The 27,760-nt window shown below is 36.7% G+C and overlaps 3 protein-coding genes across 3 annotated transcripts; 2 read left to right on the forward strand and 1 right to left on the reverse strand.

Annotated features, from left to right (window-relative positions):
• Window positions 1-7,544: 7,544 nt before the first annotated feature.
• LOC126513649 (olfactory receptor 2B11-like) lies at window positions 7,545-8,513 on the forward strand. Its single transcript, XM_050162134.1, has one exon. The coding sequence runs from the start codon at window positions 7,545-7,547 to the stop codon at window positions 8,511-8,513; it is 969 nt and encodes a 322-aa protein (XP_050018091.1).
• A 7,713-nt stretch (window positions 8,514-16,226) lies between these two features.
• On the forward strand, window positions 16,227-17,159 carry LOC126513631 (olfactory receptor 2B11-like). The gene has a single exon (XM_050162113.1). It carries the CDS (start codon window positions 16,227-16,229, stop codon window positions 17,157-17,159), a length of 933 nt encoding a protein of 310 aa, XP_050018070.1.
• Window positions 17,160-18,973: 1,814 nt separating this feature from the next.
• LOC126513632 (olfactory receptor 2J3-like) lies at window positions 18,974-24,861 on the reverse strand. Its single transcript, XM_050162114.1, has 2 exons — window positions 23,946-24,861; window positions 18,974-19,008 (listed from the first exon to the last, which is right to left on the reverse strand). The coding sequence occupies exons 1-2, from the start codon at window positions 24,859-24,861 to the stop codon at window positions 18,974-18,976; spliced, it is 951 nt and encodes a 316-aa protein (XP_050018071.1).
• Between the last annotated feature and the right edge of the window lie 2,899 nt (window positions 24,862-27,760).

Below are 27,760 nucleotides of genomic sequence, written 5' to 3' on the forward strand. Positions count from 1 at the left end.
GGGGGGGGGTAGGGTTGTGGATGCCAGCTGGGGGGGATAGAAAGAGAGAGGAAGTATCGGGCAGAGTAGCCCCTGAGGATGACCAGGAAGTGTAGGAGGGGGTGTCTGCATTCCCTGTCCCGGGCTGCTGCCGCGGTCAGAAACTCACTCACCCCAGTGATGTCTCTCCTGGTGCCTGGACCGGAACTCCTTGCCGTATCTCGTAAACAAAGGACCTACCTAGCTTGCTGCAGGCAGGCTAGTGGGGACAAAGGAGCTAGCACTCTCCCGTTTGCCCTGCCGATTCGAATTCGGTCCTAGAGCCCGAACAGGCTGGGCCCAGTGATGTCTCTCCTGGTCTCTGGTGTTCTTTTAAATTTCTTTCTTCAACGCCTTAAAGTTCTCATCAAATAGATCTTTCACTTCCTTGGTTAGTTTTACCTCCAAGATATTTTATGCTGTTTGTAGCTATAGTGAAAGGTGAAGGTTCTCTGATTTCCCTCTCTGCTTCTCTATCCTTTGTGTATAGGAGGGCTACTGATTTTTTTGAATTGATCTTGTATCCTGCCACATCACTGAAGGTATTTTTCAGCTGTAGGAGGTCTTTGGTAGAGTTTTTAGGGTCACTTATGTACACTGTCATATCATCTGCAAATAATAAAAGAAGATGTGCTACATTGAAGAAGGGGTTTTGCTTTTGTTTCCACAGGAGAAGAAAAACTATGGGTTTCATCAAAATTAATAAAGATTTGGCTTGAAAAGGAGAAACCTCTTGAAAGAGAAATGACAGCTCATTGGTGACAACCATAGAGGTGGTCAGTAGGGTTGGGGCAGGATTCTTTTCTTATCTTTGCAGGAAAATACTCATCTTCAAAAGGCCAAGAGACCCTGGACATCTAAATGCCTAAAGAGGAAAAGACAATTATCCAAATAGGATCACCAAGCAAAAAGAATTATGACTAATGAGGACATGTCATTTGAGGGTGAGAATCTCAAAACCATAAACTTAAATATTAATCATGATTCACTTAAAAATCAAAGCTGTCTTTGGAGTTAGACACTGTCACTGTCCTTCTTTAAATCCAAGCATGCTGTTAAAATAAGAACTCAGAGTTTCTGTCTCATGTCAGGAGTCATGATATGGGGCAGAAAGAAAAAATAATTTAGAAAAAAAATATTTTTCTTTATACCCATTTTTTGTCTCTATTGTACCTTTCATTGAATATATATATGTATGTATATATGTGTGTGTGTGTGTGTGTGTGTATAAGTAATGTTTAAGTTTTCCACAATGAACAATGAATTTTCCTTCAGTGATCTTTGAAGTTTCCAGGAAGAAGATCGGGCCCCAAAACAACTCCACCTGGTTGATATGACGTCATGATCCTGACAGCGCTACTATAAGACCTGTTTTAGGTACCAGCTGCTCAAGATTGTTCCAACTTGGTTAGCTGATATGGTGCCCTTTTTTACAATGTTCTGGCTGGAACTCCAAATAGGAGCCTCAGAAAAATCCTACCAAATACCCAGAGATACCAGACAGAAATCTTGGAACCTAATTATCATCTTACTTTCACAGGATTCCATCAAAAGGACATCACCCTTATGATAGTTGGAAGTAATTCTAGAAGATGACGTCCCCTCTCACAACAAAGATACGTGCATTGTCTTGTTAGGGTTACTATTGCTATGATGAAACACCATGGCCAGAAACAAGTTGAGAAAAAAAATGGTTTATTTGGCTTATACTCTCATATTGTAGTCCACCATTGAAGGAAACCATGGCAAGAACTCAAACAGGTCAGAAATCTGGAGGCAGGAGCTGATGCAAAGACCATAAAGGGTGCTGCTTACTGCCTTGCTCATCATCACCTGCTCAGTCTGCTTTCTTATAGAACCCAGAACCACCAGCCCAGGGATTGTACCACCCACAGTGAGCTGTGGCCTCCAGGAGGTATTTTCTCAATTGAGGTTCCCTTCTCTCAGATAACTCTAGCTTTTATACAGTTGACATAAAATTAGCCAGCACAGGCATATATAAAGTATATATAATGTAAATTATATATAAATTATAATGTAATTAAAGACGGTTCTAGTTTTAAAATGTGGCAGTTGTAGATTCTCCTCTAAAATTGATGACCTCACAAGCCCCAGGAAGTTGGCTTGATTCTAGTACAACATATAGCTTCCTTGTATACCTAAAGTGTGTGTGTGTGTGTGTGTGCATATGTAGTTTAAATGAAATCTTTCTTTCTAGGTTGAAAATTCTCCCTATAAGAATCACATACTATCTAAACAACCTCACACCACGAATGAAAAGCTTCCTTTGAGCTGCTAGTCAGGGTTGCCCAAGAGACTACCCAATACTCCAAATCAGCTGTCATTTCAGTGTCTACTCTTACTCTTAACATCCTTAAGAGTCATCCGTGGAAGAAATACCAGAGGGTTGGAGGACAGAGAAAAGGAACATAAACACCCAGCACAAGTGCAGCGAAAAAGTGGTACTCAGATATCAGTAACTTTGTTTAGAAGGACTATGGAATTGGTGGGAAAAGAGAAACACCTCTACTTGTACCTGTTTTTCAAAGTGTTTGCATTTACTTCTCAAATTAATGTACATTTGGATTATTAAATGCTTATAATACACACTGAAATATTCCCACTAACACAGATTTCCTAATGTTGCTGCAAGGTCAGAGTGAATATGGTTATTAGAATTAGATACATTGGTTGTATATGAATCTACGAGGAAGAAATCTAAAACTTCTGCATGGGCTATGTGAGAAAACTGTAACAAGTGAATGTAAGAGTATATAGTAGGTATTACTCAGTAAGCAGTAGGCACATTACTTTCTCATCACTGCCTTTTTATTGTGATAAAATATTAAATATTTAGAAGATTTTGAGTATTTCCAGAATACTCATAGTGGATACTATATTTTCTTTACACATTATTTTTGTTATTCTCATCATTTTTATTATACTTTATTGTTATATGATATCTTTAAAAAGGTGATATATCAAAAAATTCTTAATTCCCCAAAAAAACCTGATTCATACAAGCTCATCTTAAATTGTATAGATTTTAGCTCATATTCAGTGAGTTGGGAAATGGAGAAAACTCTTTTAAAATGCATTCCCACTGAGACAGATTGGCTCCAAGCCTCAGGAAGTGGTAACTAATTGTGTTTGTGTGAAGCATGTCCTCAGAGAATTCTTTCCCAAGGAACTGTCTCTGTCTTGTCACTCAGGAAAATGGTAAATGAGTTGTCTATGGAAACAATTCCCAAGAGTCTCAGAAATAACAAAGAACGATGATAACTTAAAAGCCTTCTTGGTGTTTTCTTTCATTGTCTTCCTAACTTGAACTTTCCCTCCACTTTGGCACCTTTGTATGAACTGAAAACCTGAGAGTTCTGAAACAAAACTCCCACGTTCATTAGAGTATCTTTGCTTTTGAAAAGGAAAAAGTCAAATACCTTCCTTTATAATCACTTTTTAGCAAATAAAGTGTGCTCATCAAAATACGGTAAGTAAAGAGACACTTGTATTAACAAGCAGGCTCTCCCAAGAAATGTAGAAAATTGGGCTGCAGTGTCTAATTGCTACACAGAAGTGACAGCTTCATTCTAAAGTCATTTATAAGCTTTGGTGTATGTCTTTCAGTTGCTCTATGAACAGCTAGACTTTAATTTGTAACTCATTTCTTTCTGAGTCTATCACTGAAACCAAACTTAGAAGCTGTTCAGTTTTCATAAGTACTATGGGTGTTGATTACCTTAGTGAAGTATTAATGCTTTTGTCAGTCATCTGACCTCATAAAACATGTTCAAAACACTATTAATTTTTTCATGTTTAATCCAATGCTTTAGTCTCTGATTTTAATGAAGGGTGTTTTCAAAATAAACATGGCTTTTTTTTTGCAACATCCAAACCCCAAAAGAACTGTAAATATAAATGAAATTCTGTGCAATATCAAACTGAATATGAATATGTTATGCTAATATGAAAATGCAAGCAGAAATATGGACAGCATGGCAACAGAAAATCATGCTGTAATTTATCAATGATTTTAAACTCTCTTAGATGTATACAGCAAATCTCTCTCCTGTTTCCATCCCCACCTGCCCCAGTCCACCCACAAAATCTAAATGAACTTTTCCCAGGGAGATCCTTGATACACCCCAGACTTGTCCTCTTTATCTAACTTCTCTGGGTCTATGGATTGCATTATGCTTATTCTTTACTTAAGAGTTAATATCTGCTTATAAATGAGTACATACAATGTTTGATTTTCTGGGTCTCGGTTGTGTCAGGATGGTTTGATTTAGTTTCATCCATTTTTTGTTGGACTCCTAACAGTGGAAGTGGGGGTGTCTCTGACCCTCTTGTCTTTTACTGAGACCCTTTCCCTCATTCTGGGTTACCTCATCCATCCTTGGCATAAGGGTTTATGTCTCTTAGAGTCTTACTGAGTCTTATAATGTCATGTTTGGTTGGTATCACTGGAAGGCCTGCTCTTTTCTAAAGGTAAAACAAAGAAGCAGCTGATCTGGGGGAGAGAGATGTGTTGGGTGGACTGGTAGGAGAGGAGGGAGTGGAAGCCATCATCAAGATGTATTTTATGAGAGAAAAATAAAGAAAAAGATAAAAAGAAAATCAAAGTCATTGAATTCAAGAGCTGTACATAATATATCCCCAAAATAACTAAAATAATCCAAAAGTGCACAGACATAAGAATAAAGATAAATGTACTAGAAGGGAAGTCTCATTCATCTCAGCAGAAATAGGAAGGGAAAGGTAGAGTACACATTAAAATGAGTGTTATATTAACTTTATTATGAAAGAATTTATAGAGACCAAATTTAAAATTACTCTTTGTAAAACTAATGGTTCACATATGTTTCAAAACTATTAATATAGCCATGTTAAATAAATAGTATTCAGTAATATACATGTTACATTTTTAAAAATACTTATTTTACAATCATGATACAAAACTCTTATTTCATATTTCTTCTACAACTTTTTCACATGAAATAAGAGTCTAGTCTACAATATCTGTGATATTAGAGGTGCTTTTCTAAATATAGTCAGATCAGAAGTATGCAGCATCCACATGCACCATACCCTAGCGTCAGGTATTTTCTGTGAAGTCTTTAATGCTGATTTATAATCTGCCAATTTGCAACTATATTTTAGGCACTGTTAATTCTTGATGTCTAGGTTAATCCATAGTTCTTAGAAAACTAACAGAACAAGTTCCTGGTATGTTAAAATATACAAATGAGATCTTCTGTTCCATAGCATTTGAGAACAGGTGCTAAAGGATTCTAAGAGTTGAAAAAGCTTGCTACAGTGATTATGACAAGCGCTCACTAGAAAGTTGTTGGAGAGACTGGATAGATGACTCAGCAGTTAAGAATACTGACTGCTCTTCTACAGGAGCTGGGTTCTATTTCCAGCATTAACACGGAGGCTCAAAATCATCATTAATTCCAGTTCCAGAAATCCTTTGCCCTCTTTCGGTCTCTGTGGGCACCAAACACTGTTCTGGTGCACAGATATCTATACAGGGGAAACATGCCTTTATATAAAATATTTTTTAATTTGTGTTGAAAAACAGAAGTTTTGGAATGATTATTTTACTACATGGAAGTTTTTTGCTTTCTGTTTTTAATGTAGGCATCTTACCTAGGATAGCAGATAGTCAAAGAACATGATTCATATCTTAGTCTGGATGGCCGCTTATAAAACCTCACAAAGTGGGTGAGCCTTCAGTGCAATGAGGGCTGTGCATCTGCTTCTAACTATAACAAATTAGTCTGCTCTTAAGATGCTGATTTGTAGAGTAATTCAGATTTGGCCAGTGGAATGTAATGTTAACATCATGTTTGAGTTTTCATTTTTTCAGGGATGACTTTTTATGAAACACTAATAAATAAAATGTGTATTTTTCAAGCATTGTTTTACTCTGTTCCTCGATTTTATTGTATTGCCATTTACTTTAGCTGCAAAGAAAGGCAAGAAATAAATCCAGGAAACATAGAATTGCTAGGATTTTAATGCCTCTTTGTCTGAAGTAAGATACCTGCTGAAGAACATTTCTGGAGTTGGAAACTATATTCACAATACCAGCGTGACTAACAGAAAGTAATGCATCCCTGATAATTGACCAAATTTTTATACTAGAAAAAAAGCATTGAGCTCATTGATAAAGAAGTATCTCTACATACTCTAACAAATAACTGATGTTCTCTTAGTGAAGCTTCCAACAGAGAGAGCAGGACCTCTCCCTGATGGTTAACTGACTTTTGGTAACCTGTTACTTGTGCTGTATTACCTGCCTCATGTCCATGTAAGGGGAGAAGCTGAGTCCTGCCTCAACTTTGATGTGCCAAGCTTTGTGTAAGTCCTTGGGAGGCCTGACTCTTTTTGGAATGGAGATGGAGAAGTACATGGTGAGGGGAGTAGATGGAAAATGGGAAAAGACAGGAGGGAAGGAGGAAGGGGAAACTGGCTGGTTTATAAAATAATTGGAAAAGGTGTTACTTGAATGAAAAAGAAATTGTCTCTGCAACATGGATAAATTAGCTATAATTGATCATGAATTATTGAATCTAAAACTTTCACTAAATAGTTATAAAACTAAACACATAAATACCAAAAAATAATAACACTGTAATTGTGGTTTAATTCATTTGGTTAATAAAATAGGGGGCTGTTAGTAACTGTGCTAATATGAAGAATAAATATAACAGTGCTTAAACTGTTTGACTCAATCTCAAGTACACAAAAGAGGCTTGTTTAAATATCAAATATCCTCAGTCCTCAAACAGAAGATTTGATCAATCAGCTTAGGAGAGTTCAACCATTCATTGTCAGAGTTCAGAGCTCTTCTTATCAAATTCTCTGGCTACCTCTGGACATGTTCATATGTTTCTATAATGCCTTTAGCACTGCTGTTATAATTACCTCCTCAGCTTTACGCCACATGTACTTTCAGATAATCAGAAATTCCCTTTAAAATTTAGTATAATAAATAGATGATAAATAACAAGTTTTTTAGATGATTATGTTATTTTTGTGCATGTAGAAGCTATATGTATAGTGTGTAGATATGCAGACATTATGCATGCTGTGGGTGTGTTGTACATATAAAATCCAGAGTCCATTTCAAGTTTTCTCTACATATGATTACTACTTTATGTTTTGATACTGTGCCTTCAGCTAAGCTTGGAACTTATGAATTCAGCTACACTAGCCAGCCAGCAAGCCCTAGAAAAATAACCAATGTTTTCTTAAGCTGAGCTGGTATTATATTGATCTGTTCCCATTGCCAGCACTTTACCTGAGTACTGGATATAGAACTTATGTCCTCTTGCTTTGGCAGAATGATTTATTCTGACTCATTTATCTGTGAAGCACTCCTGCCATGTTATTTCAACCACAGAATACCAACCCTGTCTTTGATAGTCCCAACCAACAAGTCACATATCTTTGCTATTCCTATAATACTAACTTTCTTGATACTTCTTTACCATAGGTGAATCATACTGCAAAGAATGACAATCATCAATAAAAGTCACCCAGAAGAATTCATTCTGCTTGGCTTTGCAGACCGTCCTTGGCTGGAACTCCCTCTCTTCATCATTCTACTGGTAACATATCCACTGGCCATGTTGGGAAACATTGCCATCATTCTGGTGTCCATATTCGACCCCCATCTCCACAGTCCCATGTATTTCTTCCTCACCAATCTCTCCTTTCTGGACATGTGCTACACCACAAGCATTGTGCCTCAGATGCTAACCAACCTTGGAGGATCAACAAAGACCATCAGCTACATGAGGTGTGTAGTACAGCTTTATTTCTTCCACACAATGGGGGGCACAGAGTGTGTCCTCCTGGCTCTTATGTCCTTTGACCGCTATGTTGCCATCTGCAAACCTCTGCACTACACCCTTATCATGAATCAGCGTACCTGCCTCCTGTTAGTGTCCACTGTGTGGCTAACAGGAATTACCTATGCTGTCTCAGAGGCCACTGTGACACTGCAATTGCCGCTGTGTGGACACAACAAGCTGGATCACTTGGTGTGTGAGATTCCAGTTCTGATAAAAACTGCCTGTGGTGAAAAAGAGACTAATGAGCTTGCTCTCTCTGTGGTATGCATATTTATCTTAGCTGTTCCCTTGTGCTTAATTCTTGCCTCCTATGCTTGTATTGGACATGCTGTGTTTAAAATCAAATCTTCAGAGGGAAGGAAAAAGGCCTTTGGGACATGCTCCTCTCATCTCATAGTAGTTCTCTTATTCTATGGCCCAGCCATTAGCATGTATCTTCAGCCACCCTCCTCTATTACAAAAGACCAACCCAAATTCATGGCTCTTTTCTATGGAGTAGTGACTCCTACTCTGAACCCCTTCATCTATACCCTAAGGAATAAAGATGTAAAGGGAGCTTTAAGTAAGCTATCCAGATACATTTTTAGTCCAAAGAGAAATTTTATAGACATCAAACAAAATAGTTAACAAATTAGAGGCTTTTCATTTAACTCATTTACTATACAGGGCTTGTCTTTTTTGTTTATGTGTTCTTACCCAAGATGTCATGTTACTTACATTGTTTTTAACCATGGTCAACAATTGGAGGATCGGGGGATTGCTGCCCTACGAGTTTTATGTATATGTGTGTGTGTGGAGTAGTGTGTGGTAATGAACTGCTGTCTTAAGGAAATAAGGCAGAGAAGAATACATCAAGGTAATCTATCAATTTTCACAAGCATGTTTACAGATTCAGGCTCATACTTACACAATATGTGCACACACATGCCACACACATTAGGGAGAGAGGAGAGAGAGAGAGAGAGAGAGAGAGAGAGAGAGAGAGAGAGAGAGAGAGAGAGAGAGAGAAATTAGTCTCTAACTTTAAAATCATAGTCATATGAGTTTCAGTATGTGTTGATTCTATGGATATCATACTGACCCACATGGAATTGTGAAGTTCTAAATTCAAGTGAAATAAGTCATAGCAAAGCCACAGCCTGGAAATACCTAAGAGTTCATGAATGGAAGAAATGCACATATATGGTAAGTCATTGGGAATGATTCCTAAGCATTGTTCATAATCATTCACCATGTAACATAATGTAAGATTGATTGACTTTTCTTACCTTTTGATTTTTCCACAAACATTCTCTTTACTGAATTTTGAAACACCGAATTGGAAGTCCTAACCTCAAAAATGATCTTCATCTTTTTTATTTTATTTTTATGATGTTTTATTTTAAAAATTTAATACAATTGCATCATTTTCTTACTCCCTTTTTCATCTCCAACCCTCCATGCACTCCCTTTGCACACTTTCAAATTCATGGCCTATTTATTATATAAACACAAACCAATATAATGTTATTTGTATGTATATGATCTCATAAGAGATTACTCAGCATTGGTTAGTCAGTTGGGGGAAACTTCCTTAGGAAAACTACTTCTTTCTTGCTTGCATTCCCCTGTTGTATATAATTTGCTGTCTAGGTTTTAGACTTTTTGAGCTTCCCCCATTACAGCATGTCCTTTGGTCTTGTTTTAGGCAATCATGTTGGTGAGACTGTATGGATGTATCCTTTCTGAATTTTCTAGAAGATACCATATCATAGCAAACTTCCTGTTCTTTCAACTTTTTCAAGTTTTCTGTGACATCTTCTATAATGCTACCTGACCCATAGGTACAAGAATCTTGTTACAGATGTATAGATGGAACTGGGACCATGTGATATCCCTCTCTGCATTTTGATACACTTTGATTTCTATAATGTTCTCTGGTTCAGAAAAAAAGTTTCTTTGCCAAAGAATAAGAACTACGTTTATATGTGCATTATATCAGTTAAGGTTACTATTGCTACAATGAAACATGTTGGAGAAGAAAGAGTTTATATGGCTTATATTTTCACATTGTTTCCCATCATTGAAGGAAGACAGGACATGAGCACAAATAGAACATGAACCTGGAGGCAGGAGCTGATGCAAAGGCCAGAGGTGTGCTGCTTACTGTATTGCTTATCATCATTGTTATAGAACCCACAATCACCAGCCCAGGGGTGGCACCACCCATATTGAGCTATGACCTCCTGTGTAAATCATTAATTTGGAAAATACCCTACAGATGGATCTTATGGAAGCATTTTCTCAGTTGAAGTTTCTTCCTCTCAAATGATTCTAGATTATAAGAAGTTAACAAAATTACCCAGTCCATACCTATATAAAAGATTGATATTTTTAATGTAATTAGGGGTAATGCTAGTTTAGTAATGCGAGAGTTGTAGATTCTCCTCCAAAACTGATGACCTTACAAGTCCTAGGTAGTTAAATTGGTTTTAGTACCAGACATAGTTTCCCTCTATACCTAGTTATGTGTGCATGTGTGTGCGCATGTGTGTGTATGTGTGTGCATGTGTGTGAGCACATACACACGCATGCACATATTTAGTTTAAATGAAATCTTCTTGTCTGGGTTGGCAGTTCACCCTATAAGGATCACAGACTATATAAGAACAACCTCACACCAATAATGGAAAACTGCCTTTGAGTTGCTGGTCAGAGTTTCCCAACAGACTCCCAAAATAAGAAAGGCTACTGTTGTTGACCTCCTTTACAGTGCAGGGGTAGAAGGAAAGTCCCTATTTCTGAAGACCAACTTTCATGGTTCCAGAAAGCTCCATGAAGATCTTCCAAGGAAGCAAAACAATCAGTGGTCACATCCAACAATGGTCCCTATGAAGCACAAAAATAACCAGCATGGCACGAAAGAAATATTGAGGGATAAATAATGTGGGATAATGCTCTTTTACTCTGTAAAGATTTGTCACTTGTATTAGTTTATTGAATGCTGATTGCCCATTATCCAGGCAGGAAGTGTAGGTTAGGTGACCAGACTAGGATAATTCTGGGAAGAGGAAAGGCTCAGTCTGCTGTTACCACCCAGACCCAGAGAAAGCAAGATGAGAATTTAGTACTGAGAAAAGGTACCAAGTCACGTGTCTAAACATAGGTAAGAAATAAGGTCTAATTTAAGTTGGAAGAGCTAGACAATAATGATCCTGAGCTAACAGGCCAAACAATTTATAGTTAATATAAGTCTCTGAGAGTTTCTTTGGGACTGAACAGCTGCAGGATAAGGCAGGACAGAAATTTATGTCTACAGAGAAATAGTAGCACACACACCATAGTGGCAACCAACACCTCTCTAGTTGGTCTTGATACCTATTTAATGTGTTGTCACATATGAATCTGTGGCCATAGATGGTCTATGTTAAATGGGAATTGGGGGAAAATTTAGCAATGGAAATATTTTAAAAGATATGGGAAATATTTTAAAATATCAATAATGAATTATCATGGACCTAGCACTAACTGTAAGACTATTCTCAACACATAGTTTGAAGTAACAAATACGCTTTGAAGAAACAAAACATTCTATAAAGGCTGGTAGAGCATAATGTGAGGGCATAGCCACTACAGGATCTGTGAACATGTGTCACCAGAGTTTCTGTTTGTAAACACTCAAAAATTGGCTTTGCTTTCACTCTCTACTCTTTCTCTGAACAGTCTTTTTTTATTTTTATCTTTTATTGATTTTTATTGAGCTCTACATTTTTTCTGCTCCCCTCCCTGTCTGTCCCTTCCCCCTTCAACCCTCCCCCAAGGTCCCCATGCTCTAAATTTACTCAGGAGATCTTGTCTTTTTCAACTTCTCATGTAGATTAGATCTAGGTAAGTCTCTCTTAGGGTCCTCATTATTGTCTAAGTTCTCTGAGATTGTGGTTTGTAGGCTGGTTTTCTTTGCTTTATGTTTAAAAACCACCTATGAGTACATGAGATAATTGTCTTTCTGTGTATGGGTTTCCTCACTCAAAATAATGCTTTCTGAACAGTCTTAAGAGGCCCAGCCATGGAAGAAATACCAGAGGGTTGGGGTCTATTGGAAAGGAACATAGAACACTCAACATCTGTGTAATGAAAAAGATGCACCCGGATATCAGTGACTGTGTAGAGGAAGGCCTATGGTATAGGTGGACAAAGAGAAGCACCTCTAATTGTGCCTGTTCTTTAGAGTGTTTGGAATTATTTCCCCCATTGATGTGCACTTGGATTATTCAGAGCTTATAATGCATATAGAAATATTCCAAATAACACTGACTTCATTATGTTGCTGTGAGGACAGAGTGAATACAGTTATTAGAGTTAGATACATTGATTGTACATAAGTTTCTAGAAGCACATATGTAAACCTGATGTATAGCATATATGAGAAAACTGTAATGACTGAATATAAGAATATATACTAGGTATTAATTAGTAAGAAGTTGGTAGATTATTCTCATTATTGCCTTTTTATTGTGATAAAATACTAAATATTTAAAAGATTTTTTGCTATTCCTAGGTTATTTATAATGGAAACTGCATTTTTCATTGCATATTACTTTTGCTGTTATCATGAATTTTATTATCCTGTATTATTATACTACGAACAAATAAATCTTAAAATCATATATGTATCATTGATAAAGGTAATATATCAAAATATTCTCATTTAAATTGCTCATAATACCTGATTTTTAAAAACTCATCTATAATTATATACATTTTAGCTGGTGTTCAGTATGTTGGAAAATGGAATCTGTTTGTTAGAAATTCCATCCCACCGCAACAGACTTGGTCCCTATCCTCAGCATGGCAGGTAAATAATTGTGCTTGTGAAGCATGTCCTCAGAGAACTCTTTCCCCAGAAACTGTCTCTGTCTAGTCACTCTGGAAAAGGGTGAATGAGTTATCTGTGGAAACAATTCCCAGGAGTCTCAGAAACAGCAAGAAAAGATGATAATTTAAAAGCCATCTTGGTATTTTCTTTCATCGTCTTCCTAACTTGAACTTTCCCTCCATTTTGGCACCTTTTTATGAACTGACAACCTAAGAATTCTGAAACAAATCTTAAACTCTAACCTTCGTTAGAGTCTGTCTTCTGCAAAGAAAAAATTCAAGTGTCTTTCTTTATAATTACTTTTTACCAAATAAAGGGTGTTCATCAAAATAAGGTAGGAAAAGAGATACCTGTACTGACAGGCATGCATCCCCAGGAAATGTGGAAAGTTGGGTTGCAGTGTCTAATAACTGCACTGGAAAGACAGCATCATTTCAAAAAGCCTTTTGTAAGCTTTGGCCGTATCTATTTCAGTGGCTCTAGGAAAAGCTTGACTTCGATTTATAATTCATTTCTTTCTCAGTCTATCACTGAACGTAAAAAGTCCTTAAGTTATGATAAACACGATATTCCTCAGATGCTGACTACCTGACTGAAGTATTAATGCTTCCGTAGGACATTTGGTAGATAGACCATTTACTGGATGATGTACCGGATGGAAAGCCACATTCGTCTCAGGAGAAGTTATATGGGAAGGAAAGTACATATGAATATGAGAGGTAGATGAATTTAATTATAGAAGAATTTTTAGAGACTAAATTAAATTTCTCTTTAAAAACTAACAGTTCACTTGTGCTTCAATACTATGAGTATAGCCATGTTAAGTAAACAGCATTCAGTAATTGCTTAGGTTACATTTTTGGAAATGCTTAATTTATTATCATAATAGTTGATAAAATGCTTATTTTGTATCTTATCAACAATACAGAGATTCACATGAAATAAGTATTTAGTCTAAGATATCATCAGATATTAGAGGTTCTTATCTACATACAGTCACTACAGAAGCTGTATAACACTTGATATATGCATCACACCCACAGTGTTGGGTGCTGTTTGTGGAGTCCATACATGTTTATTTATAATCTGATGCTATGTGACTATATTTTAGGCACAGATAATTTTTTGATATCTAGGTTATCCGTAGTTCTTATGAAACTAACAGAACACGCAACTGAAACTATCTTAACATAAGAAAAACAATCTTCTGCTCATAGTAATTGGGGACAGCAGGTAAAGAATTTTAAGAATGGGAAAGCTCGCTAAAGTAATTATGACAAGGAAATCACTAAGAAGTTGTTGGAGAGCCTGGATAGATGACTCAGCAGTTAAGAATATTGACTGCTCTTCTACAGGAGCTGAGTTCTATTTCCAGCATTCACATGGAGGGTCAAAGTCATCATTAATTCCAGTTACAGGAATCCTTTGCCCTCTTCTGGTCTCTGTGGGCACCAAACACACACACGATGCACAGACATATATACAGGCAAAACACCCATACACACAAAATAATTTTATAAATATGTGTTAAAAATAGATGGGTTTTTTTTTGCTTTCCGATATAATGTATGCATCTGACTTAGAATAGTGGATAGTCGAAGAACCTGATTCATATCAGAGTGCCTCTTATAGAGCCTAACAAGGTAACTGTGAGCCTTCAATGAAATGAAGGCTGTGGCATCTGCTTTGAATTATAAGAAATTAGTCTGCTACAAAACTGCCAATTGGTAGAGTAACTCAGATTTGGTCAATGGAATGCTATCTTAACTTCATGTTTGAAAATTAATCTTTTCAAAGATAACTTTTTATGAAACACTAATAAATAAAATGTGTATTTTTCAAGCATTATTTTACTTTGCTCCTTGACTTTGTTGTGTTAACACTCACTTTAGCTAAAATGTAAGGCAAAACATAAAACCCAGGAAAAAAAATTACTGGGATTTGAATGTCACTTTGTCTGAATTAAAATACCTGCTGGAAAAGACTGTTGGAGTTGAAAACTATATTCACAATACCAGTGTGACTAACAAAATATAATACATCCCCAATAACTGACCAAATTTTTATACCAGAAAAAGTTTTGAGTTCAATTGATAAACATCTCTACATATTCTATCCAGTAATTGGTAAACCAATCTCCTAATTTGGTCTCCTAGTAAAGCTTCTAACAGGGAGAACAGGACCTCTTCCTGGTGGTTAACTGGATTTTTGCAACCTGTTTCTCATGCTGGATTACCTGACCCCAATTCAACGTAAGGGGAGAAGCTGGTTTTGCCTGAACTTGATGTGCCAATCTTTGTGGAATCCTTGGGAGGTCTGACTCTTTCTGAATGGAGGTGGAGGAAGAATGTTTGGGGAGGGAGTAGATGCAAAATGGGGGGTGATAGAAAGAGAAGAGGGAGGGGAAACTGGTTGGTTTGTAAAATAAATGGAAAAAGTATTATTTAAACTGAAATAAGTATCTCTGCTATATGAAAAAACTATAATTTGACATGAATTATTGAATGCTGAAACTTGCAATATAGTTATATAATAAAACACATAAATGCCAAAGATAGCAACACTGTAATTGTGGCTTAACTCATTTGGCCAATAAAATAGAGGGCTGTTGATAACTGTACAAATATTTTAAAAAGTATATATCGGTATTTATAAACTATTTGGTACAATCTCAAGTGCATAGAGGAGGTTTCTTTAGATCTTCAAATATCCTAATTCAACATACAGAAGATTTGATGATTCAGCATAGGCGAGTACAACCTTTCGTATTCAGAGCTCAGAGCTCTTTGAATCAAATTCTCTAGTTATCTCTGGACATCTTCATACCAAATTCTCTGACTGATTCTTAGACATGTTGATATGTTTCTATAATTCCTTTAGCAGTGCTGTTTTAATTAGCTCCCCAGCTTTATTCCACATGAACTTTCAGATAATCAGAAATTCTCCTTAAAATTTAGTATTATAAATAGAAGCTAAGTAGCCAGTTTTGAGATTGTATATGTTATTTGTGTGCATGTAGATGCTATATATGTATGTGTGCGTGTGCATACATGTTTGTGTGCTGTGGGTGTGTTGTACATATTAAATCCATAGCCCATGTCAAGCTTTTTTTGAATTTGATTACTACCTTATGTTTTTAGACTATGCCTCCAAGATTTTATTAATTTAGCTACACTAGTTGGTCAGCAAGCCCCAGAAAATAACCAATATTCCAATATTTTCTTAACTACAGCTGGTTTTATAGTGATGTATTTTCTTTGACAGTATTTTACCTGAGTAGTGAAGATAAAACTCATGCTCTCTAGATTTGGCAGAAGGCTCTATACTAAACGAATTATTTGCTAAGATCTCTGATATGTTATTTCAACCAAAGAATGCCAACCTTCTCTTTAATAATCCCAACCAACAAGTCACATATCTTTGCTATTCCTATAATACTAACTTTCTTGATACTTCTTTACCATAGGTGAATCAGACTGCAAAGAATGACAATCATCAATAAAAGTCACCCAGAAGAATTCATTCTGCTTGGCTTTGCAGACCATCCCTGGCTGGAAATCCCTCTCTTCATCATTCTACTGGTAACATATCCACTGGCCATGTTGGGAAACATTGCCATCATTCTGGTGTCCATATTCGACCCCCATCTCCACAGTCCCATGTATTTCTTCCTCACCAATCTCTCCTTTCTGGACATGTGCTACACCACAAGCATTGTGCCTCAGATGCTAACCAACCTTGGAGGATCAACAAAGACCATCAGCTACATGAGGTGTGTAGTACAGCTTTATTTCTTCCACACAATGGGGGGCACAGAGTGTGTCCTCCTGGCTCTTATGTCCTTTGACCGCTATGTTGCCATCTGCAAACCTCTGCACTACACCCTTATCATGAATCAGCGTACCTGCCTCCTGTTAGTGTCCACTGTGTGGCTAACAGGAATTACCTATGCTGTCTCAGAGGCCACTGTGACACTGCAATTGCCGCTGTGTGGACACAATAAACTGGATCACTTGTTATGTGAGATTCCAGTTCTGATAAAAACTGCCTGTGGTGAAAAAGAGACTAATGAGCTTGCTCTCTTTGTGATATGCATATTTTTCTTAGCTGTTCCCTTGTGCTTAATTCTTGCCTCCTATGCTTGTATTGGACATTCTGTTCTGAAAATCAAATCATCAGAGGGAAGGAAAAAGGCCTTTGGGACATGCTCCTCTCATCTCATAGTAGTTCTCTTATTCTATGGCCCAGGCATCAGCATGTATCTTCAGCCACCCTCCTCTATTACAAAAGACCAACCCAAATTCATGGCTCTTTTCTATGGAGTAGTGACTCCTACTCTGAACCCCTTCATCTATACCCTAAGGAATAAAGATGTAAAGGGAGCATTAGCTAAGCTCTCACAAACATTTTCAGTTTAAAGAGAAATTTTGTAGACATCAAACAAAATAGTTGACAAATTAGAGGCTTTGCATATAAGTCATTTACTATACAGGGCTCGTCTTTCTTTTTCTCTATGTTCTTTCAAAACATTTCTTGTCATTTGTGTTCTTTACAATCATGCAGGCTTTGGTTAATCTTGCGTTGTATCAAGCAATATGGATGGGTGCATAACACTTGCCAAGGCATATCATAATTAATATAATGTACCTATTCTTTCTGTGTAGCATACTCTACCTGGGAGAGTACCTGTCCAGAAGCTTCTATAAATTGTTTACTGGAATTTGGCTCACTGTCGCTTTAAGAATTTCACTTAGTGGGTAAAGGTCTTCCATAGGATATTTTAAATAAGGGTCTTACCATTGGATATTTTATTAAAAGTTTGAAAACTATCTTTCTAATCCAAGTTGCACGTCTGCCTAGATGGCAGATTTAACTTGCTGATTTACATTTTCACAGACCCTTGACTGGCCTGAAACTGCAGTTCCCTGAGGCAACTTTATTTGCAGCTTTGCTGTCAGGCTTGGAAACTGGGATCTGAACTTGAAGCTTGGCCCTGCAGTGGAGTGCAAGCCAAGCTCCCTCTGACACTTGGTCACCCTGTCTGGGTACTTAGTACCAGGCAGTCAGTCTGCTCCATCTGGGCAGGTCACAGGCCACCTTCAGTGGTCCTGCCACAGACCATGACTGGCTGGCAAATTTAGTTCAGGTTCGCAGGTGTCTGCCATTACTGTGGTCACGTTCATAAGCTTAGGGGGACTATAACCATGCCAATTTTTATTATCCTTGGTTTTTCATTTTAAATCTTGTAATCATAAAATTGGGAGAATCCCTGAATCCTTTCTTCTGTTAAAAGTCATAGATTTATACATTACAGGCTCTTTGTCTCTTGGGCCAAATAGCCTCTAGTCATTTCCATTGACCAACTCTGTGCACTGACTGTGGGAGTTAAAGCTCTTTAAACTTTCCTGGCTGCCTTTCCTGGCAACACAGCACAGCCTGGGTCAGACTTAGCTGGGCACAGACCATGTGTATGGACTGCCAGAAACTAAGCCATTGCTAGGTCAAATGCCATACTCCCTTCATTCTTTTCACCCACTTAGTAGCAATAGAGGCTGTGGCTAGTAGATGTAATGTATTAATAAAAATGCTGTAGGTCCCAAGTGGCTGTAGTGGGCCATGAGACCATGCTGCAGGTCCCCAAGCAGAGGCAGCCAATGGGCAGGGATCCTGAGAGCAACCAGTCCCAGGCAGGGATGGCACATGAGACCATGAGGAGAAACAGACAGATGGGAATGCCATGAGACCACACAGCAAGTCTCCAAAGGTGGCTGGTTCCAGGTAGGGAGACACGCAGAGGTGAGCGAGAGACAGACATGGATAGGCACACAATGCAGAGTGAGGTTGGATATTTATTTTGTGGGTTATGGAGGGGGAAGGAAGAAGGGGAAAAGATCAAAGAGGCACAGAAAGATAGAGAAGGAGAAAGAAAGGGGAGTAGTGGAGAGAGGCAGAAGCTGCCTCTTTGAGAAGTAGACAGAAAAGGAAGGGATGCAGGCTGGAAGTGAAAGATCAGCTTGCCTGAGCAGACAGGGAGTGGGTGTGGCTTTTCTTTTAAAGAGACTGGACAGATCATTACATTCCCATCTCTTTTTTATAATAAAAAGGTGACACCCGGTGGTGGGGGCACACACACCTTTAAAATGGTGGTAAGGTCACCTGGCCTCAGTCAAAATGGCAGCAGTCACATGTTGTATGGAAAAGCCACAATTTTCCAGCTGCAGGAATTTCAAGTTTAATAATAAGAGAGACCTAGAAGCATGATCTGCTCTGTCACTGAGCTGCCATGCCACAAGCCACAAAAAGCTGGAATTGAAAACAGCCACTTCATGGGTCCAACCAATCTTGTTGGTAGCAGTAGCAGGGACAGTTTGAGAAAACTCCTTCCATTTGCCTGTGCACTCTCTTTAGGTTTTCTCAGTTTCTTGAGGGACAAGGTGTTATACAGAATAAAGCAGAAATTGCTTTTCATAAACTATTTTGTTAGGCCATAGAATTTATTTGTCTCAATGCTTACAAAATGAATTGTTAATTTTTCTTAAAGATAAGTGCACAATATGCATTATGAGGAATTGAGGAATTTATCAATAAATTATATAAAGAGTAGAATAAATGATGAAAACATGTTAGATTTTTAAGATTTCTTTTGAATATTTGGATCAGACAAATAAGAATGTAATATGTAATGAGATCTGGAGCCAATTCTGTGCATTTACCTGTAAGAAGATGGAATGCCTTTTAAAAACATGAAAGAGTCAGTAATTTGAACTTCAAACTGAAATAGAACTTGCTTGTTTTTACACAACATGAGTTTTTAAAGATATGTAACATTCATGTAATTACATTCAAAATCTAAATCAATAACAGTTTAAATAGGTAAGACAATTCTAGGAATAACCCTGAAAATCTAAACTTTATCAAGAAATTGGTTAAACTTCATCATAACGAATTGATGAATTATATAATTGTGTGGTATTAGATTCATTTGTGAATAATTAAACCTGGTGAATAATAAAGAGCTAAACACTAGAGGAAAATGCAAGATATGTCAGGTACCTTGGACCTGGTGTAACAAACTGCTATGAGCATAAAAAGTTGAGTAGTGGAAACTGAACTTGGGTCCTTTGGAAGAGCAGCAAGTGATTTTAACTGCTAATTCATCTCTTTAACCCTCATTTCTTCTGAATTTTATATTAGGTAGCTGCACTGCTATGGCCAATGGATTAGTCAGTAGGAAAAGTGGGCTCAGGGTTGGGGTCCTATCATGAAATGGAGAAATTTAAAAAAAAGAATACAGAGTTTCAGTCCAATGGAAAAGTAAGCTCAAGAAACTTACTGTATAGCCTGCTGATAATTAGAACTAGTGTATGGTATACTTCAAAAATCTAATCGTAGATCTTAAATTTCTCACTGCAATAATTTCTGTGTGATAATAGATATAATGACTGTCTGGAATAAATTATTTTATTTATACAGAAGTATAGCCATCCAAAATTTATATAATTGTATTGACTATACCATGAGTGTTGGAACATTTAAATGAAGAGAAATGGTGCTCTTTTACATATCTCAAATTATAAGGTTTCCACAGTACATGATGGTTCAAAGATATTAAGAGTAGTTTTAAGTTTAATATTCCTACCATATTTAGCATAAAATACTGACAATAGATCAACAATAAGGGAAGCTGTTTTGGAACCTACCATATGACTTTGATCGAACTGTTCAAAAAAAAGTCAACTACAAACAGGACAAGGTAGTTTCAGAGAAAACTTTGGTGTAAATGGTATAAAGGCAAAGTGAGGAATAAATCAAACACTAAATCACTTCCCATATTTATTGAAAGGAGATTGAAAGTGAATTTTCTAGCTTCTAGGTCATTTCCATTCTAGGACAGAAAGGGAGAAATAGGCTTGGAGACAGAGTAGACTGGTTGGTAATAGATTTAGCTGTTTTATCAGAAATATAAACTCAGATGTATGTGAGCAGTCCAAATGGGTATACATATATAAAGATTCAAATTTACCAACCAGAAAAAAAGAGGAAACATGTAATGTTTGTCTTTCTGAGTCTCTGTTACATCACTCAGAATGATTGTTTCCAGCTCCATCCATTTATCTGTGAAATTTAAAAAAAATATTTTTCTTAACACCTGAATAATATTTCATTATTTTCATCTTCTATGATTTTATTATCCATCCATCAATTCCTGATGATCACTAGGATGTGTAGTGATGAGGCGAGCAGGCCTGCTTTTCGTCCCGCCCATCTCCTGCATGGTTAGCTTTACACCTGAAATAACAACACACAAATTGTATTCATTTAAATACTGCCTGGCCCATTAGTTTCAGCCTCTTATTGGCTAACTCTCACATCTTGATCAACCCATTTCTATTAATGTGTGTAGCACCACAAGTTGGTAGCTTACCTGGAAAAATTCAGCATGTCTGACCTGGTGGCTGGATCCATGGCATCTGACCCAGAGAAGAGAGGCATGGCAATTGCCTCACTTCCTTCTTCCTCCCAGAATTCTGTTCTGAACGTCTACTCCACCCACCTAAGGGCTGGCCTATCCAATGGCCAAGGCAGCTTCTTTATTAACCAATGAAATCAACACAAAACAGAAGACACTCCCACATCAAGGGTGTTTCCATTTCCTGACTATTCTGCATGTATCAGCAATGAACTTGGATGAATGTATACCTGAATCATATGATATCTATATTTCTGGCTTTTTGAGAATTGTCAACAGTGATTTCCATAGTGGCTATGCTAGTGTTCACTCCCACCAACAGTAAATAAATGTTCTTCTTGCCCCTCCCTCCATTTTGTGAATTTTGTCTGACTTGATCTTGAGTCTCAAAAAAAGATAAAGCAACTGGAGGCCTCAAGTTGGACAACTGGCAGGGTTCTGGAACTTTGGGTTACTTGTGATGATGAGAAGGTCCCTAGGGTTATCTGAAGAGTCACAGAGGGAAGGAGATAGATCAAGAGGAGGTTGGTTTCCCCAGCAAACAGGTATAGGATTTGGGTAAAACTGTATCTGTGCTACATACAGTGTCTACAGGTTTCCTGGTACTGAGTATGCTGGGATCCATTGAAGAATTTAAACATACTTCTCAGTCATTTGTATTTAACCTTTTTAACCTTTTGTTAACTCCCTGATTGGCATATGACAAAATTTTTAAGGGATGGAAAAGAAAATGCAGTGATACAAAGGGGGGAACTAAAATAATGGAACAAGAAAGGTCAAATATAGGGACTGAGGTAAAAGGAATATATGGAGGAATAACTAATACTAAAGAGCTCAAATGGTCACATAAAAAACCACCTCTTCAGAACTTCCTAAATTATATAAGTGCATAATTTGTGTGTGTGTGTGTGTGTGTGTGTGTGTGTGTGTGTTAAAAGTAGTTATCCTATAATAGAGCAACAATGCTCTGGTAAGTCATTACAGATTAACAAATTAAAAAGTCTACTGTCAAGAATGAATTACCTCTATTGGAGGCATAGGCAAGTAAGATCCCATAATTCCTAAACTATTACTACCTATAGACATTGATCTTATTTACCTTCCAGATCTTGATGGTAAGACACTATTGCTGAAGACATCACATATTTAAGTCATAGAACGCAGAGTAACAAAACCTGTATTGATCTGGAAGCTTCATCCCTACCTTATAGATTTTATTGTGCTGGAAGAAATAATCACAAATCTTGTCCAGCTATGGCTCCTGTGAGATAAAATAACTTCCTGCCTGGCAAGAAGTCTCCACTGGTGCAATAGTGGCACAAGTATCATGGGAGTAAGCAATGGCATTCTGATTGGATTTGCAGTCTGTTCTTCTCTTTCTCTTTTTTCCACTCTTCCTCTCTTTGTCTTCCCCTCTCCCTCTGTTTCTCACTCATCTCACCCTCCCCAGTCTATCTCATGCTAGACAAGTTCTTTAATAAAGATGTATGTGGTTGACTTGAAAATAAAAGTAAGCAGACGGGCATCTCTAGACACATAACTGTTCTTTTAATCAGAACAACAGTAGTACCAGTCTCTCCGTGAAGTGGCAACTGTGTGCATTTGGTGTGGTATGCTTCACATTCTTATAGGACTGAAAGGAGATGATGTCACTTCTGCTGCAGTTACAGAGTAGTAGATACTTCTGAGGTTAGCATTAACAATGGACCCCAAGAAACAGAAAAAAAATTTCATGCCCAAATTTTGTCACTGAAGTTTATACATAGACAACACACTCATAATTTTCCCTTTAATCTTCTTACTTAGCAAGTGAATAATTCATAACTATGAAAAATAGCAAGCTATTCATGTTACTGGCTTGAAAAGTACAAATAAATTATGTTTTTCTCTCTAAGATAACGTTGGTTACTGTTTTAGGTTACAAGACTATATGTTTAAGGAGACAATTGTACAAATGTTTCTGATATTCAGTACCATATATGTTATATTTATGCAATATCCCAAAGGAAAAAAATCTATTCAGATAGAAAAGGTCTATATATTTTAAAAAGTGAAAATAGGAGAAAAACACACTATAAAATTGAGGAAAATTATCTTTAAAAAACAACTTATTGACAATAGTACAATGATCAGCCTTATATAATACTGCTACATGTTGCATCACAGAAACTCATGTGTAAGAGTAAATCTTCATGTATTTCAGATATGCTTGCTATAAATTCATGAATTTATATTCATTCTTACAGTAGAATATCAAAAACATGGAGCAAAATTTCTTCTGACACTTGTTTATGAAGGGGAAAATGTATCACACATTTAATTATGCCTTAAACAAAAGGTAAAACATAAAAAATATTCTGCATAGAAACTAAAAGGTTAAAAGATACACTACAAAGATTTTATATTATTAAAAACAGATCTTTCATCGACAAATACAGCAAGTCACATATAAGACTGATCAGATTTGTATTCATTAGAGTTATAATCTGAGGATAAGACTGATGCTTTTAAAAATCTGACTTTTAACAAATTTATGTTCAAAAAAGTTGTCTTAGGCAGATAAAGTTTATTTATATCCACCATAATACTCTGTGAGTCTGTGAGAACTTATAAAAAAAAGTCTCACTGCTTGAGTAGAAAAGTGGTTGGACAATGAATGGGTGAACTGCGGAACCTTGGGGAAGAAATGTACCATCACACTGCTATTGTCACTAGTACTCAGGATACTACTGACTCATTAGCCTCCTTACTGCCCCTCTGACATCTTTGTTTCTTAGAGTATAGATGAGAGGGTTCAGGCTAGGTGTGACGACGGTATAGAAGAGGGCAATGAACTTGGCTTGATCTTGAGAATTTTTTGTTGGAGGCTGAAGATAAATGCACATGGCTGGAATGAAAAAAAGGCATACAACCATAAGATGGGCTCCACAGGTTCCAAATGCTTTCTGAAATCCCGTGTTTGAGTGCATCTTTAGGACAGCTTGAGCAATAGCACCATAGGAAGTGAAAATAAGAATGAGCGGGATGAGAACAAAAAGAGAGCTTGCAACCAGTAGAGTCATCTCATTAGCTCTCGTGTCCACACAGGATAACTGGAGCAGTGCCGGGACTTCACAAAAGAAGTGATCTATTTGGTGATTTCCACACAGAGGTACCCAGAAAGTGAGGAGAGAATGAAGTGCTGAGTCCAAAAAGCCACATATCCAGGAGGTTGCTGCTAGCATATGACACACACGGGGATTCATGAGGACAGAGTAACGCAAGGGTTTGCACACAGCTGCATAGCGGTCATAGGACATCACCACCAAAAGAACACACTCTGTGGTACCCAAAGCAAGGACAAAATAGAGTTGGAACATACAACCAGCATAAGATATTGTCTTCTTTGGGCTCCAGAGGTTGAATAGCAGCTGAGGGACAGAACTAGTAGTGTAGCAGATATCCAGGGCTGAGAGATTCGACAGGAAGAAGTACATGGGCGTATGTAGGTGTGAATCTAAGTGTGACAGGATGATAATGAAGAGATTTCCTGTCAGTGTTGCCAAGTAGAATATCAAGATCACCACAAAAAGAACTACTTCCAGGTGAGGCCACTTAGAAAAACCCAGAAGAATGAAGTACCCTTCAGAACTTGCATTGATTTTTTCCATACTAGTTTACATTCTCTTTTGTTTTATCTTCACTTCTAAGAAAACTTGAGTGTTAAGAAAAATAATCACAGCTGTTGACTAAAGAATATAAAGCATCATCAAACTCATATTCTATGAAAAAAAGAAAAATCAGTAAGGTAAAAGTATCCGATTTGCTAGAAGCATAACTGTAAAGTATAAAATGAATGACTGTTAGATGACCTGAATGAATGCAAAAGTTGTTGACATATTTTCTGAGACATAGATTATTTACATTTTCTAAAATACAACTTTATAAATTACTTGTTAATCACAAAGTAAACTTTGTAGTACAGAAACCTTGCTGATGTCTCCATAACTACACACTGTTAGCTCACTAGTGATGACACAAACCAGTACTCCATGGCTACTGATGCAATAATTTGAAACACGATGTCACTGAAGTGTCACTACTGCTCAGAAGACACAACCAAACTCTTGTAAGGAAGAAACATGAGAAAAATTCAAATGAAATAGATTCCCTATACTCTACAAAAATGTCAGTTACTATAGCAATTAAGACTAAGTAATTGAGTAAATAGATTTTAAAAGTTGGTGCCCAGATGATCACACGCTTGAAAAAATAGCTCAAACTCCAAAAGTTTGAATTTATACTGATAATTTTGCCACTTTTAAATTGCTTAACATTTGAACTTTACAGAGTTTACATTAATAATTTTATTGTTCTTAGAAGGAAACATCAAGAAAAACAGTGTAAGGGAAATACTTGCATGTCGATCAATGGCCCAATGGTCCATAAAAGTGATGGGTGATTAATAGATGGATGGATGCTATATAGAGAGATGTTAGTGAAATAGGTAGGTAGATAGGAAGATGATAGATAGATGATAGATAGATAGATAGATAGATAGATAGATAGATAGATAGATGATAGATAGATAGATAGATTTTGAGTTGATAGACAATAAATATGTGAAATAGCAAAACTTCCCCAGAAAAATATACACTAAGGATCCATTTATATATTTGATAAATTACTGTTGCTTGTTCTTTATGTAACTATTATGTAAGTTTGAAAATTTCAACAATAAAATGTTGCCAAAAGAAAATATAAAATAATTTTATACCTTAAGTAGATATTTGTATCTTTTTAGAAAACAAATCAAGTTCTCATTCATTCTAGGATAATAGATGAGCAATTGTTAACCTAACAGAGTGAGGGAAGATGATTTCCACTCAAAAATGGTATTTGATAACAAATAAATTATTTAAAGTTTGTTTTTAGTGTTTTCTAATAGTTTCTACTTACATGATAATATAACTATCCTGGAGAAATGAAGATATTATAAAAGCACACTAATGTCTCTTACTCAGACTATGACACCATTAAACAATAATCCCAAGAAATGGGAATTACCCTGGAAATGTCATGCTTTGGAAGGAAAAGGGGCAGCCTGAGAAACAACTTATATTCCAGATAGAGATTTCACATAGTTTGAACAGCTCGTCAAACCATCTTATAGGATGTGATTGAAGCCAGGATAATGATGAGTCAGTCAGTGGAGGATGGACTGCACCTTAAACTGGACTGATTAAATGTGCCTAACCTTCGCTCTTTATGAAAATTCTGGTCTCACTTTAGGATTCTAACTTGGAAGTCCTTCCTGGATCTCTTGGCCCCTTCCTGATATGATCACATTGAGTAAATCTCCATTTTTTTTGCCTTCCATTTTTAATTTGGTTTATTGAAAATGGATAGTGGGAATCTGACTTGAAGAACATTTTATGACTCCCAAGTATGATTATAGCAAGTAAATTATTTAAATTATGTTTTATTTGAAAAAATCTTTCTACTTATGTGGTACTAGGAAACACAATTGCAATTTCAATAATCTTACATATATATGAAAGAAGAGGAAAAACAACACATTCAGAAGTATTAATACTTATGAATGGAGATATATTGTACCTCAACTAAAAGTTCTTACAAAAATAAATAGCTTTAATTTTTAATATACTTACTTACATGCTGGGTTTTTAAATGTTGGAAACATAATATAAGCAGAAATTTTTTAAAAACCACAGATTATGGACATATTAATGTATAAGTATTAATTAAATGATAAAGATAATAAAATTGGGAGTCTGGCTGAGAGGGTGCTATAATGTGTGCTAGGGACATTATTTAAGAGATAAAAGTCTAAGTATTAAGCCCAAAGACGGGAGAAGAAAAACTATCTACCAAAATCATCATAAATGATTTAGCTAAAGCGAGTAATTAGTTTTAAGTAAAAGGAGCAAGCTTTTTTATTCATTCACATGGGCTGCCTCCCCCTAAGTTGGAGTTGAAGAATTCAGTCTTGGATGTGAGAAAGTTTGGGGGTAGGTGGTTTCCAAATAGGGGATTTTATGGGTAAAATATGCAGGATTATAGGAGCTGAACATCATAAAAAGTTATTTCTAATGACCTCCTGAAGCGAAGACTTGATTGCAAGGTGGTCATAACAACAGATAGTTATAACAAAGTAGCCATAGCAACCCTCTTGAAAGGTATGGCTGCAAGATGACAATTAAGTTTTTGGAACAGAGACATGGTTGTCATTCCTGGAACTGGCAGTACAAATTTTTTGTAGTTAAAATTACAGGTAGAGCAAAGCCCACCCCTTGAGAAACAGAGGTTTAATCATAAACAGAATGAACCTAGTTTGTTTTTGTTATAAGATGGATGTTAAGCCTAAATTGGTGGCAGACTGGTTCTTAATAAGAAAGCAGAGTCCAGTGAGTACTTCCAAGATTATGGACAGGCTTACAGGAAAGACAGAGGAAAGGACATATCTAGACTATGAGGGAGAAAATTACCCAAGCTACAGACTGAGCTGCTGTCACTAAAAATTGTCTTTTCTTTAGGGAAGTAAGTGTA

This window comes from Alexandromys fortis, unplaced genomic scaffold, assembly GCF_014885135.2.
Source record: "Alexandromys fortis isolate MF-2015 unplaced genomic scaffold, M_Fortis_MF-2015_v1.1 scaffold_128, whole genome shotgun sequence".
NCBI lineage: Eukaryota > Metazoa > Chordata > Mammalia > Rodentia > Cricetidae > Alexandromys > Alexandromys fortis.